Below are 15,221 nucleotides of genomic sequence, written 5' to 3' on the forward strand. Positions count from 1 at the left end.
CTAACAACCTGAATGGTAGGAAATGAATACCTCTGGAAAGAAATGTATGAGTAGCTAATAATGATCTTTCATTTGAACTGATTAATGTCATAGCTTCATCTATTGACATGTTTTACAGGTAAAGCTATTCATTTTATCTCAAGTACCTTTAGTGGAATGTTATATTGGTTTTAAATGTTGGTGTTTTCACATTCAATAGTTTGTGTGAATTTCTTGAAGCTAGTCTAAACCTGAAACTGATGACCAAACTGCTGTGCATTGGGGGTCGTAAATGTATTTTTCAGGTGATGTACTTATGTCTGTAAAACATAAATTAATATACATTTTGCTCGAAGGAAATGTATCCAGAATATATATTGTATATTTATGAACTTATAACATTTTGTATCTATTTGTGAAATACATCATAAAACTGTCATAAACTGTCATAAAACCATTCAGCACCAGCCAGAGAAGTGTGGTGTTAACTAACATTTACAAGTGTATTAGTTGTAGCTTTTTGAAGAATGAGTTATGTTGATTGACTGGAATTGTTGGTGACATATTGACTGAAATCCCTATCTGTTTTTCTCCTGATATTTTTTTCATCCTATGTCCATATTTCAAAGGGGTGAGAAATACTGTACAGTTTATGTTTGAGGAGGATGGGGTACATTCATTGATATTTTTTAAATAAATTATCATCATGGTAAATCTTGGACTGGAATCATTTAAAAAACTATATTGATGTTCATGTATTTACAGTAATTACTGTGAGTGATTTGCCTCAAATAAAAAATATATATATATCATAGGTCATTTAATCGGTTATCCTTATTAGCCTAATTCTAATTACTTTGGCTTTGTTTGAAGAATTTGGCACAATTTTACATATTTAAAACATGTTTAAATAGCTTGCTAGTGTAGCTTATGGCGCTGCCAGCCACACAGCATGTACCGCTCAATCAAACACTGGCAAAGCTCATGTCATTTTCAGAACGTGTGCTGTGCTTATGGGCAGGCACGCTAGCACGCGGAGCCAGCTAGTGATTGGCATTCGGAGTCTTTTCGGTGAGCCTGCTGGCCCATTTGGCTCCGTTCACGTAAAAAAAAGCCGGCTAATTTATCTCCCAAACGGCTCTTTGTTCAAAATGCTTAAAACTTGAACTAGAACCATGAGAAATCGCAAATCTACAATGTAAAGCCCAAAAGGTAAGATACCATTATCTCAGATCGTGAAATGCGCGTTCAAATATATGTTTACCTGGCCAAATGATTCGTTTTTGCGTGGACCAGATTCATGCGCTCTCCCCACTATTTATTGTTTCTGTAGTGAGGATTCACATTCTTTAGGTACTTATTTTGTAACGCAACCGTAGAAAAACGTTATTCTGAACTCAAAAAGCAGTAGCTGCAGTATGCAAATCAGGGAGCCGAATTAATGAGTATTTCACTGATACGATTCGGTTCCTAATCTTAACCAAAAAGATCCTTTCAAAAGAGCCGTTCGTTCGCGACGCATAGTAGAGCAAACGTTGACGAAGAAGGAACGGTCCTTCAGTTTACTGGTTAAATCGGAGGACTCTGTTTTTCATTTTTATATGTAAGTATTTGGTAAATATTACAGTGTTTTTTTCCACAGTTACAGGGTGTAATAAAGTTTTTAAGCAATTGTTACTTGATATGTCACATTGTAGCAACGTACGAATTTAAAGTCGGTTGCTTCAAAGCAACGACAATCTGTAACTAAATAACGTTAGCTAAACAACTTTTTTGGAGAACAGACTCAGGATAATTTACGCGTTGCATTAGCTAGCTAGTTAGTTGTACAAATCTGTTAGAAAAATGTAATTCATATCGGTTACTAAGCTTTTTCTTTAGATGACATAGCTAGGTTTGTTGGACTTGGCAGTTCTGAATTGGTCAAAGGATTTACTTTTTCATCAACTCTTTGACACCTTTAATGACTTGACCAAGACGGTCGTATCAATAGCTGTAATTGTCACAGGTTTGAAATAAAGACTCATAGACAGCATGCACTCAGTCAATAAAGTTATAGGCCAGCTTTGAAGAGCTATTTACGTTGACATGCCATTCATCTAAACCCAGCTAAAAATAAATGGACTCTTGCACATTCACTGGGCCCTTTCAAATGTCATTGCGGCCAGGCTCTAGAACTATACGATTTACTAAATGTAGAATTTGAATAGGCTTACTCAGTGTATTGGCCATGTTGTGTCGTCTGAATTAACCTCACATATCATATGTAATGAATGCCTATTAGGTCAACTTATAATAGTGTGAACAGTGAAAGTTTAGTGAACAGTTTGTCTGTTTTTCTTTTTGCCGTAGGCCTTCTGCGTGTACCATCTTCATCTCCATTTTCTTCAATCCTGCCCTTGCATGACCTGTGCTGTCTAGGCTAGAAGGCGTCGGCTCCCTGTTCTATTGTGTGTCCCTTGTCACAATGTCCAATGAACCTTCATCTAGATATGCTGCTGCAATATCAGCCCTTTCCCTCAGTTTACCTGCTGTTAACCCCAACCCAACCCTTACCCTCAGTTCATCCACTGCCCCCAACCCACCGCTTACCCCTAAACCCTCTCTTATCCCCAAATCACATATTACCTCCAAATCCCTTACCCCTGAACCACTAGTTGCCCCTACCCCCAAACCACCCCTTGCCATCAAACTACCCACTGCTGCCAGCCCAGCCCCTTTAAATTCATATCCCCCTTCACTTGAGATTTTGGGATCAGATGATGAGGAACAGGAGAATCCATCTGATTACTGCATAGGTACTTCACCAGTGTGCCAAATATAACCAAACAACAATACAATCATGTGTGGTAGAAGGAGTTGTTGTATACAGTTTATTGTTGATCGGAAAGAGGTTTCACTGTTTATTGTAGGTGGGTACTACCCGGTGGAAATTGGAGAGATATTCATTGACCGTTACCAGGTGGTGAAGAAGCTGGGATGGGGCCACTTCTCTACTGTGTGGCTAGGCTGGGACATGGAGTAATTATAATAGTTATACTGATAACATTGTTTTTGTTATTGATTGACCTTCGGTTTCATATTGTGATTATGACAGCTGAAGCAAGTGATTCACAATGTTTATTTGTATGTGCAGGAAGAGGCGTTTTGTGGCTCTGAAGTTGGTAAAGAGTGCTCCAACCTTCACAGAGACCGCTTTGGATGAGATCAAGCTTCTGAAATGTGTCAGTATTATATGCCCATGTTCAACATTTTATTCTCTGCTGTGTATGCCTAATCACAGGTTGCCTAGGTGGCAGCTCTACAGAGTGGTCACTAGCTGGTATAACCACAAAGTCATCCAATCAGATTTTGAAATTAAACTTATCCTTAACCTTACATTAATATATTTTTGTTGTCATAAATACATTTTTATGATATAGCCAATTGTGACATTGCAGCTGGCCCATCTAGCAGAAATCACTCAGTTCTGCCTTCAGGGCAAGATTCATGACAATAAATGTTAACTTGTGGCCTAATCAGTGTAATTACTTGCTTGTTCATCAACCAGAACCAGGTTTAGTAGGAACTATATCATTTTATTAGTTGCACAATGGTGATAATAAAAAGGAATATATTTACTCTCCAGTTATGTCCTGTAATATGTTGTTTTTAGGTAAGGGACAGTGATCCATCTGACCCTAAACGTGACACTGTTGTGCAGCTTATTGATGACTTCAAAGTCTCTGGAGTCAATGGGGAGCGTATCCTTTAAAAGCCACCTACACGTTATCCTTTTACTCATAATATCTTTATCATACAACATGTGTCATATGTTAACTTGCACATTTGATGTAAATGGTTTCTCCTTGATTCAGCTATGTGTCAGATGTATGCATGGTTCTTGAAGTGCTGGGTCACCAGCTGCTGAAGTGGATCATCAAATCCAACTACACTGGCCTTCCCCTGCCCTGTGTTAAGAGCATCCTTAGACAGGTGCTGTGTCTTTCCCCTGTGATCTCCAAAATCTCTCTAGCATTTTATCATCCAGAGCAGCTTTTGTGAACTGATTATCTCCTTTGTGTGTTCCCTGCTGTCATGTAGCCACAGTATATCACCATTGTTGTCTCATATCACAGGTTCTTCAGGGCTTAGATTACTTGCACACTAAATGCAAGATTATCCACACAGACATCAAGCCAGAGAACATCCTTTTGAGAGTGGATGAGGTTTACGTCCAGGAGCTGGCAGCCGACACCAAGCTATGGGAGCTGCCAGTGTCTTCTGCTCCCACAAGCTGTTCAGGTTAGTATTGCTCTCAATTCCATGTTGGCATACACATGTCACTAAGTACATATCCCTGTGGCATTCCTCTGTCTGTTTGACTTATTTTATTTTTATATGGAGGGAAATGGAAAAGATTTGTTACAGAGAGATGGCGATACAATAACAGTGCTGAATATTAGGAAGAGATGATTAACAAGTTTAATATGATTTCAATAGATGGGTCTGTTTTTTTCTTATTCTCTATGATTTGATTTCTTTGTCTCTTGTGCCCTGCTGATCTCTTCATCTACTACTGATGCCAGCAAACACCAGTCTAAGAGAAAAGCAGGTATGACAATCAACTCTTTATTATTGTCTCACAGCATAAACCAATCATAGTGTTACAAAGGCGGAACAAATATTTTCTGTTAATCTTTTGTTTACCTCATCTATCACCTCTGTCTCCTACCCCTCCTGCATTAACCTGGGTATTAGATTGTGTCAAACTTGATGGGGAAATTGACGGTGGCTTTCCAGGCTCTTGGGGTTTGGGTAAGATGGCCTTGGCATTGTGAGTGTGTGCTGATTCACTGCATATTGGCCCTCAGAAGGTCCTTTTGGAGAAAAGCTTTGATCTGGAAATGTGCTATGTTATATAATTTGTTTTGGCTGTTGTCAATAGTTACGGTATTGTTTCAGGTTTTCTACTCATTCAACCATGAAAGCAGTTGTGTGTGTGTGTGGGTGGGTGGGTGGGTGGGTGGGTGTTATTTAAAATGTGTATAACCTGCACAATAACAGCATTTCTGTTAATGCTGTTTGTATTCAGTATTTATGTAATATATATGTATTCTACAAATGTCTGTTTGTAATCAGTCTTTATTTATTCAATCAGTATTCATAACTACATCTTTGCATTTGTAGTGAAATTGCTCACCTTGATAAACTCATCAATAATTAGCATGCACTGCATGAAAAGGGGATATGCAGTTCTGATATTTAAGAAAATGTACCATATTTGCAGAGATTGAACACTGTTGCATGCTGCAGCATGAGAGATGTGAGTCCCATTTTAAGTTTCCCATCAAACTACTGTGACTGTGCTCATAGACTGGGAAGGTCTCCAGGATCCCGATGGCCAGGTTGTCGAGGAAGGAGAAGAAACAACAACAGCCGCAGAAGGGCGAGGACACTTTAGTTGGCCGTCAGAAGAGGGAGAAACCTCATGTGTCATTCTCTAATATCACCACTCCCTGTAGCATCCCTAATTCCACCTCGTCCCCTAAGCCTTCAGGTCCTGTGCATACTACTTGGAGACGGACCCTGCTGCATGAAGAAGCAATGGTCTCTGACAGCAAGGAGTCGGCCTCGTCACCGATGGAAGATGCACCATCATTGACTACAATGTCTCACTGTTCTAGACAATCTATAGTGTTACATCATTCTACCCAGAGAGACAACCTGCCCTCATCACCATCCCATGGTCAGTCTTGCTCAGGAGCCAGCAGTTTGGAGTATATTGTAATAGCATATTACCGTGTAGTATACATGTCAGAATACCTGTCCACTAGTCTTTCAAATGAACTTTTATGATTTGCAATATACTATGTCATGCATATGCTGATGATTAAGCTAATTTACATGATTGAAATTGCGTGTTGTAATACCTCGTACAAAGCAACCATTTTACACCAGAGCACTCACAGTGCATCCGTTATTGTAGTGGACAGGTGTAGAATTATTCAGTAATATCTATCTGAGGTATCTGCTTTACATTTTGTTTCAGGGTTAAGTGAAACAGATCTGTTGGTGAATCTTCTGAAGCCACAGAATGCTGATAAAATCAGCATCAAGATTGCAGATCTGGGAAACGCTTGCTGGGTGGTGAGTTACTATCTGTCTACAGACGTTATGTATTTGAATGAATATATATGTATTAATAAATACAGTGTCTTAGAAGACAAAATACATTACATTGAAATGATACAGCTTATTATCAACTAATTGCTCATGGTATGGAGTGCTAAGTCTTCATCTCTGCTCTCCTCCAGTACAAACATTTCACAGAAGACATCCAGACCTGCCAGTACCGCTCTGTTGAGGTCCTGATCGGGTCTGACTATGGCACTCCTGCAGATATCTGGAGCATAGCCTGCATGGTGAGAACCCAGGAGCACCACATCCACCCTTATGTTAATGTTAGCTGTCCTAAATATATTTTTATTGAGAAGTCTTACATTTCCATAAAGGCGTTTGAGCTGGCTACCGGGGAGTATCTGTTTGAACCCCATTCAGGGGACAACTTCTCACGAGAGGAAGGTAAGCCTTATCCTTTCTCCTCTCTGTTCTGTGTTTTTCCTGGTGATTGTCCTTGCTCTTTAAAAAATGCTTTAATGTCTCCCATCAGATCACATTGCTCACATAATTGAGTTGCTGGGACCCCTTCCATCCCAGTTTGCCCTCTCAGGGAGAAACTCCAAGCGATATTTCAATCACAATGGTATATCTATTCACAATTGTTGTATCCATCATAGTGGTTTCCTTTAGCATATGATTCATATTTTGGTGAAAATGTACCTTTATTTTAGTTTCACCCACAATATCAAATTCCGTTTACATATCCTGTTCAGTCAATCCCTAGTGTAATCATGTAACACTCTTTCCCTTGTTTGCTCACAGGGCATCTGCGGCGCATCTCAAGGCTGAAACCGTGGAGTTTGTGTGAGATCCTGCTGGATAAGTACGAGTGGCCGCGGGAACAGGCAGTCCAGTTCAGTGCTTTCCTCCTCACCATGCTGGAGCCCCTCCCAGAGAAGAGAGCCACCGCTGCCCAGTGTCTGAAACACCCCTGGATCTCCTTATAGACCTCATACCACTGCCTTGTGTCTAAACCCCCCCTGGATCTCCTTATAGACACAAAGCCACCACCACTGCCCAGTGTCTGAACCCGATCTGGATCTCCTCATGGATACAGAGCAGTCTCACCGATGACACAGAGGTTACACAGGTGACACAGCGTCAAACAGGCTGGGACAAGTGCCTTAATATGATGTTTGAATAGTGGGTCATGGCTGATATTCAGCAAGTGTTATTTTTTCAGCTGATCTTCTGCAATGTTATTTTTCTGTTTGCTCAGGGAGAGCAGTCAATTATCAATATATTTTGTCTGATTATTTAACACCTTTGATGTAAAGAAAATAACTTTTGATTTGGAGAGATATGCCAGATGGCCAATCTGCCCCTGCTGGGAAAGCTCTGTTTTTGTTTTTGAGTTTCATTGAATAAATGTTATTTGTTTATACAAGGCTTTCATTATCTACCGCTTTTCTCTGAATAATAAGACAAAAAAGATTTTGACAGAATTAATAAAATAGGGTTAGACATTGTGTTAATTTAGCCAATTCATGTATGAATTCAGAATACTCTATGGCTGCATTTAGACAGGCACCCCAATTCTGATATTCTTTTCACTAATTGGTGATTGGTCAAAATACAAATTAGTGGAAAGAAATAAAAATAGGCTGCCTGTCTATACGCAGCCTATGTGATTCACCTGAATCCTGTCATAAGACCAGTGGAGGCTGCTGAAGGAGGAATGCTCATAATAATGGCTGGAATGCAGCAAATGGAATGGCATCAAACCATGTGTTTGATGTATTTGATATCATTCCACCAATTCCACTCCAGCCATTACCACAAGCCCGTCCTCCCCAATTAAGGTACCACCAACCTCCTGTGCATAAGACCTAATGGAATGACGAAGAAGCAGTGGCTTCAAAGGGGATTAGGATACTGTTGAGTAGGGCTCAAAACTGTAGCCCGGTCACCCAGTCCATGCAGGGTAAGCCATACCTCCCCTGTTTTCACTGCTTCCTTCTGTGCCGTCCCTTCTTTCTGTGTGAGTGTGCTGTGAGTATGTGTTGGTGACTGAAAGTGTGCTTTAGTGAGATCTCCACAGCCACACATTCCTCTCAGTTCACATTAAAGTGGCAATCTGCAGTTCAAACAATAACAAAGCGGCCACCCAGCCACCAATGGTCAGTCCTTGTATCTAAAGCTCTCAATGAGTTTGAGTGGTTACATTTCTCCAGCCCCCTCCCTCAGCTGTTTACCTAATCCATGTTTTAAGGCTATACAGTGTTTGTTCCAATTTACATTGTTTACAAACAAAGGAGTAAAACAAGCATATATAGTTTGTTCCGATGGGGAACGACAGCTCATAAGGCATCAATAAGTTATATTCTTCAAAAAATTAATGGGTATACATCATTCATTTAAAAGTCTAAAAATGGATGTAGCAACTGCAGATTGACGCTTAGGGGGCGGTTAGTCTCATGAAAATGTGAGTGTGTGCTCATGTGTGAGACAAACTGCTGGCAGGTGTGAAACAGTTTTATGGTGAGAGGCAGCATCAAGAAGTAAGAATATCACCACCCTGATTGGAGACAGACGAGCTTCAGATGGAAGTGAGATCCGTGTAATGTTATGGCGTTTGCATGTATTTGATCTGTCTTTGCATCGTAAAGTAGTTAACTAAATAGCTACTACCTTGTGCATGCTTGCATTGTTGGTTGCAACTGTGTTATGTTAACAGTGCAGTGAATTGTCTTCTCTTTTTTAACATCTTGTGATATTGTAGAGCATTTAAAAAAAATTACTTGTTGAATTGTGTAGATTTGAATGGAACTTTTCAGATGCCCTAATTACATCAGAGGTTAAAGAAGCTAAATATGTGTGGCATGTGTTTTTCTCTTCACCTCACCCTGGAATGATCTTCAGAGTTATGTTTCATTGAGTTCTCGCTCTTTGTACATTGCAATTTATAATCATTTAGTATAATCTGACTGTAATATTTTCTTTTATATAGATTTTCAGTTTAGTCACCAAACACCTTGATTCACTGGGGTGTAATGCCCACTGGGATATGGTACAGTTAATCTGCTTCATCAAACAACTCAAAGTATATTTGCTATCAAATGAAGACACTATATCAAAGCACCTGACTGAGAAAACCATGCCTTATTCATTTCCAGAGGCTTTTATGTATGTACAGTGCCTTGCAAAAGTATTTGGCCCCCTTGAACTTTGCGACCTTTTGCCACATTTCAGGCTTCAAACATAAAGATATAAAACTGTATTTTTTGTGAAGAATCAACAAGTGGGACACAATCATGAAGTGGAACGACATTTGTTGGATATTTCAAACTTTTTTAACAAATCAAAAACTGAAAAATTGGGCGTGCAAAATTATTCAGCCCCCTTAAGTTAATACTTTCAGTGCAGCAAACTCTCTCCAGAAGTTCAGTGAGGATCCCTGAATGATCCAATGTTGACATAAATGACTAATGATGATAAATACAATCCACCAGTGTGTAATCAAGTCTCCGTATAAATGCACCTGCACTGTGATAGTCTCAGAGGTCCGTTAAAAGCGCAGAGAGCATCATGAAGAACAAGGAACACATCAGGCAGGTCCGATATACTATTGTGAAGAAGTTTAAAGCCGGATTTGGATACGAAAAGATTTCCCAAGCTTTAAACATCCCAAGGAGCACTGTGCAAGCGATAATATTGAAATGGAAGGAGTATCAGACCACTGCAAATCTACCAAGACCTGGCCGTCCCTCTAAACTTTCAGCTCATACAAGGAGAAGACTGATCAGAGATGCAGCCAAGAGGCCCATGATCACTCTGGATGAACTGCAGAGATCTACAGCTGAGGTGGGAGACTCTGTCCATAGGACAACAATCAGTCATATATTGCACAAATCTGGCCTTTATGGAAGAGTGGCAAGAAGAAAGCCAATTCTTAAAGATATCCATAAAAAGTGTTGTTTAAAGTTTGCCACAAGCCACCTGGGAGACACACCAAACATGTGGAAGAAGGTGCTCTGGTCAGATGAAACCAAAATTGAACTTTTTGGCAACAATGCAAAACGTTATGTTTGGCGTAAAAGCAACACAAGCTCATCACCCTGAACACACCATCCCCACTGTCAAACATGGTGGTGGCAGCATCATGGTTTGGGCCTGCTTTTCTTCAGCAGGGACAGGGAAGATGGTTAAAATTGATGGGAAGATGGATGGAGCCAAATACAGGACCATTCTGGAAGAAACCCTGATGGAGTCTGCAAAAGACCTGAGACTGGGACGGAGATTTGTCTTCCAACAAGACAATGATCCAAAACATAAAGCAAAATCTACAATGGAATGGTTCAAAAATAAACATATCCAGGTGTTAGAGTGGCCAAGTCAAAGTCCAGACCTGAATCCAATTGAGAATCTGTGGAAAGAACTGAAAACTGCTGTTCACAAATGCTCTCCATCCATGTTAAAAAAGTTTGAAATATCCAATAAATGTCGTTCCACTTCATGATTGTGTCCCACTTGTTGTTGATTCTTCACAAAAAAATACAGCTTTATATCTTTATGTTTGAAGCCTGAAATGTGGCAAAAGGTCGCAAAGTTCAAGGGGGCCGAATACCTTCGCAAGGCACTGTAGATACAGTACATGTGTAAGAAAGCCAAAGTAAAGATGCTAACAACCCCAGTGCCACGGCTTTTGTTTCACAGCTCTTGACCTGTTCTGCCCGTTGCTATGCAACTCAAAGCCCAACTTAATAGGCATTACCTCAGCTCAGCGTCTCCTGGTCTTTCAGACATGAGTTACATTTTCTATTAAAGGTTTAAGAGTCCCCCCCCCGTGCTCTTTTCTGTTTTCACAGAAAACCGAAATTTCCTTTTTTTCTGTGTTTTGGCTTAAGGCTGAGTTCTTATCCTTTTTGCACTTTTCTTCAACTCAACCACCATGTTTCAGAGGTGGTTTGGATTTTCAATATGAGCGTTATATTGTTGACTGTCTTTTCTTAATGCATAGAAACTTTATATATTTGTTGTTACTTTGTCATAGTCCAGTGGGATTAGTTAGTATTATTTGTAACTCTTAACTGGAAAGGAAAGTGGGATACCTAGTCAGTTGTACAACTGAATGCACTCAACTGAAATGTGTCTTCCGCATGTAACCCAACCCCTCTGAATCAGAGAGGTGCCGGGGGCTGCCGTAATCGATATCCACCTGGACACATTCATGTATTTGTTTATAATATTAATATAAATTGCTCTCTGCTGGAGAGTAATAAGTGGATATGACAACAGGGCTTAAATAATAACGCAGGAGGATATGTTTGAGTGTCATCTGCTACATAGTAAACACCCTTCTCATTAGCCTAGTACTAAAGGAGCTATTCATTTCGCTATGGTCATGCAGTTTTCTTGTGGACATACTGTATTGCAAAATATTTTTAAATGGGTACAGTGTTTCTATGGACTTATGTGTTTATCATAAATTCTCAGAGGGTGTCTCAGGGGGAGTTGGCATATGCAAAAAAGACTTAGGACAAATATAAGCAGCCACTAAACAAAAAATATTTTATATTACAGTTAATTCATCTTGTGTGTCCTAGCATGTGGCTGAGCTTTCTTTCTGGTTAGATCGACGGAGCAGCTTTCCTCTTTGCTCTCTACCGCTAGGTGATCCCCACAGCTATGCAGTATCATGGAAGACTGGCACTACTGTGGCATGATGTCTTCGTGGAGCGTGCTCTTGACACTTTGACCCGGACATCACGTCCTCAGGTGGGCTCTCTAAACAGATTTACAGTCCAGTCTTTGGTTTAAAGAAAATGCTTTACTATGGTGGTATTGTGATTCTCCCAGACCTGTCATGAAAGGTTACATGACAGTATTTCCCTTCCAGAGTTTCAGAGTGAAATGACTGTGTGTGTCATCCCTTTAATCTAGGCCTAATCGTGTAACATAATGTATGCCTCATCGTATGTACAATACCAGCTGTCATTTCCCCTCTGAAATATCTACCATCTTCTGAAGGCAGTGCAGAGGAATGCCGCTGTGGTAGACCCCCAGAGTGTGATCACAGCCATCCACCACTTCTGCAAACATAGAGAATGGGCTATGAATGTGTGCGAGGAGAAAGGTGCTGTATGGATTAAATGTTCTTTGAATGGGTTATCGATAACCAGCTGAATGCAAAGTTCTTTTCATATGTAATCTTCTTTATATCTACAGTCACCTCCAAAATTATTGCCATCCTTTATAAAGATTAACAAAAAAGTCTGTATAAAATATATCTATATTATTTTATACTAATACAATTGTTCAGAGAAATAGATTTTGTTTATAAGTTTTTTTAAATGCCACCCATAAAGATTAGTATTATAAATAAAATCAAACAAAATCAAATCTGCATTAACATTATAATTTCTTAAAGTTAATCTCAGTTTAAGGAACTGTATTGTGACCTTCCATGGTTTCTTGTTTCAATGGGGTATCAAAATTAGGTAACACGCATGTAAAATCACAATGGAGAAATGTAACGAACTCACAAATGAAAAGAGAAAAATGGTTGTTGACTTTCATAAATCAGGCAATGTGTACAAAAAAAGACTTAAAAACGAAATATACCTTTTAGCACTATTAGGACAACAATTGAGATGTTTAAAACCACTGGAACAGTGGTAAACGTGCCTGGAATAGGACTCATGTGTATCTGAGAAAGATGGTTCAGGAGACAAAGATAAGTCCAAGAGCCACAGTTGGAGAATTACAGAATTTGGTTGCATCTTGGGGTGACCAAGTCAACAATTCAACAGTTACACGCCACTTTTAGGTCAATTGGCTAGTTGGAAGGGTTGCCATAAAAAAGCCTTCATTGAGCTCAACTAACAAATGTAACAATTTGGAACTGGGTGGTTTGGTTAGATGAGACAAAAATGTTATTATTATTATTTTTTTAACTTGTTAAACAAATATTTTTCTTGAGAAATTGTAGTAGTATATAACAATACATATGTATTTGTTTTATTATATACAGTCTGTTTTGCTTATCTCCATCAAGAGTGCTAATCATTTTGGAGGGGAATGTATATATTTCTTTCAGTCTCGTATGATTATTGGATAGAGATATAGTGCTAGAAGAGCAGTAGGCTGCAGCAGTATTTACTGTATGTGTTCCAGAGGCAAAGGCTTAGATTGCTAGACCACCCCAGGCCACATGTCTACCTGGTCTTGACTCAGGCCACATCCTTGTGTGTGTATGTGTCTATACACTGTATGTGTTCATTACAGGCTCCATTCCGGACTCTGTGGGCAATGAAGTGTCTTGGAGTTAGGCACTTACTGTGGGTACTCAACAGTGTGAATAGCTCGCCTATTACCCCCTGGCGTCAGTGTCATTACCTTGGAGTTCAATCCAGATTATTCTGACACTGCTCGTCAAGTCATCAGATGGTCAGGACTGGAGGAGAAGGTTAAAGGAGATTGGGATGGATTAACATAATTACATGATGATGAACAGGATGTATATTCCTGTAAATTTGGGTGGGTTGTAGATGTTACAACATACAGGTCAGTTGTAGCTCAGAAGCTTAGATGAGATCTCATTACTGTTGTCCAGGTGCAGCAAGTGGAGGGAGCCTCAGGAACTTGGATCCCTCGATTGAAGGAGCATTTCGGGGCCCAGGCGTTTGACTTAGTTTTCCTGGACCACTGGAAAGATCGCTACCTTCCTGACACAAAACCTCTGAAGGTATGTAAGATAACTAATTTGACCGTCCTGTGATTATAGGGAATCATTGATAGTCTTACACTCTTGCATTGATTGATATGATCAATCGAAACACAAAGCAAATGTAATTATTCTCTCTCTTTCTCCTTCTCTTTCTCCCATTCCCCCAACTCTATCCTCCTATCTCCCTCTCTCTCTAGGAGTGTGGTCTCATACAGAAAGGCACAGTGATGCTGGCAGACAATGTCATTTGTCCAGGAACCCCTGACTATCTGTAGTACGTCTGCAACAGCTCTCACTACAACAGCCACTACTACAGATCACACCTGGAGTACACTAAAGCAGAGAACGTCCTGGGGAAGTCTGTGTTCTTAGGGTACTAGCCAAACAGCGAGCATCTTGCTTTAAAACACCAACTCTCTATTGATAAAACATTTTGGGTTAGTTTCAATTCAAAGTGCCGCCTTATGACAAGCTGTAACTTACTGTGCTAAGCATTTCTTTATCTGTAGAACTGATGTTATCTAGAGTAAGCAAATATGTCTTTGAAAAACTATTTCTACTTGTGTTTTGACATTGTCACAATGCTGTCTTGCTATGTTAAATGATCAAAATACCATCAGTTTTACAGCTGCAGAATTACAGTAGTGTGATGTGTTTTTCAAACATGGATTTGATACACTAGGTGGCAGTGGTGTGCCTTTTTAGATATTCAATCAGACAACTGAAAAGCAGCATGCAGTGGTCCCGTCATAACTTCATAGCATTTATAGCCTTCTTTCCGGTGTAGGTAGACAGAAAATGGTCTAAAGTCTTACACCATATCTAGCAACTTAAAATAATTATTAATATTTTGTTTGGACACTGTATCAGATCTAGATTGAGTTATTAAAGGTTCTGTGAGAAAGGTCTATGTTGCACTGCTTTAAACTCATTTTATAGATTTAAATCTTTGATTTGATAAAATCCAATGGGTATCAAACAGATCACTAAGGTATTAACCTAAGTCGGATATTGACAGTACTGATTAATGTGACTTATCCTGGAGATGCTATAGAAATTGATCACATCTATACAGTAGAGAAACAAATGCACCAGATGTACCTGATTGCGAATCACAGTATTGTTTCAGTTGATAGTTGGTAGAATATGTCCCTTACATGATATTTCGACATGTGAATTAACATGTGTGTATGAGAATGTATGATTCAAATCAATGCCTTTCTAATCTCCCCTGCAAAGTGACAGAGTGACGGTGTTCCATCATAAATGGGGGAGGGACTACATATAGAACAAGCTGCATAAAAATATATAGGCTAGTCCACCTAGGGATTTCTTCACAGACGCCCGCATGATAATCCCAATCTGTGGCCATTAGTGCACTGAGAGAGAAGAGGGTTCGGGAGAGAGAGAG

At 39.7% G+C, this 15,221-nt stretch overlaps 2 protein-coding genes across 6 annotated transcripts; both read left to right on the forward strand.

Moving 5' to 3' along the window:
* The first annotated feature begins 926 nt into the window (after window positions 1-926).
* On the forward strand, window positions 927-7,530 carry LOC124003166 (SRSF protein kinase 2-like). 5 transcript variants are annotated; one of them, XM_046311234.1, is made up of 15 exons: window positions 927-1,050; window positions 2,332-2,777; window positions 2,892-3,000; window positions 3,116-3,203; window positions 3,635-3,722; window positions 3,848-3,954; window positions 4,098-4,263; window positions 4,548-4,573; window positions 4,720-4,776; window positions 5,335-5,707; window positions 6,011-6,108; window positions 6,276-6,383; window positions 6,474-6,543; window positions 6,632-6,724; window positions 6,904-7,530. In XM_046311234.1, exons 2-15 carry the CDS (start codon window positions 2,447-2,449, stop codon window positions 7,086-7,088), a joined length of 1,899 nt encoding a protein of 632 aa, XP_046167190.1. In that variant the 5' UTR covers window positions 927-1,050; window positions 2,332-2,446; the 3' UTR covers window positions 7,089-7,530. The 5 variants fall into 5 exon arrangements, with proteins under 5 accessions (XP_046167190.1, XP_046167189.1, XP_046167188.1 ...); XM_046311233.1 differs by having other exon boundaries at window positions 933-1,582; XM_046311232.1 differs by having other exon boundaries at window positions 933-1,191.
* Window positions 7,531-7,668: 138 nt separating this feature from the next.
* LOC124003168 (catechol O-methyltransferase B-like) lies at window positions 7,669-14,718 on the forward strand. Its single transcript, XM_046311240.1, has 4 exons — window positions 7,669-8,690; window positions 11,755-11,859; window positions 13,697-13,828; window positions 14,008-14,718. Exons 1-4 carry the CDS (start codon window positions 8,685-8,687, stop codon window positions 14,083-14,085), a joined length of 321 nt encoding a protein of 106 aa, XP_046167196.1. The 5' UTR covers window positions 7,669-8,684; the 3' UTR covers window positions 14,086-14,718.
* Window positions 14,719-15,221: the final 503 nt, after the last annotated feature.

Source organism: Oncorhynchus gorbuscha, linkage group LG18, assembly GCF_021184085.1.
Source record: "Oncorhynchus gorbuscha isolate QuinsamMale2020 ecotype Even-year linkage group LG18, OgorEven_v1.0, whole genome shotgun sequence".
In the NCBI taxonomy this organism is placed as follows: domain Eukaryota; kingdom Metazoa; phylum Chordata; class Actinopteri; order Salmoniformes; family Salmonidae; genus Oncorhynchus; species Oncorhynchus gorbuscha.

Coding starts and splice junctions, on each gene's coding strand:
- LOC124003166 (XM_046311234.1), top strand. CDS start 2,447: ATGTCCAATGAACCTTCATCTAGATATGCTGCTGCAATATCAGCCCTT. Junction 3,723..3,847: donor CTCTGGAGTCAATGGGGAGC/GTATCCTTTAAA, acceptor GCTATGTGTCAG/ATGTATGCATGGTTCTTGAA. Junction 5,708..6,010: donor GCCCTCATCACCATCCCATG/GTCAGTCTTGCT, acceptor ATTTTGTTTCAG/GGTTAAGTGAAACAGATCTG.
- LOC124003168 (XM_046311240.1), top strand. Junction 11,860..13,696: donor CCCGGACATCACGTCCTCAG/GTGGGCTCTCTA, acceptor ACTGTTGTCCAG/GTGCAGCAAGTGGAGGGAGC. Junction 13,829..14,007: donor CTGACACAAAACCTCTGAAG/GTATGTAAGATA, acceptor CTCTCTCTCTAG/GAGTGTGGTCTCATACAGAA.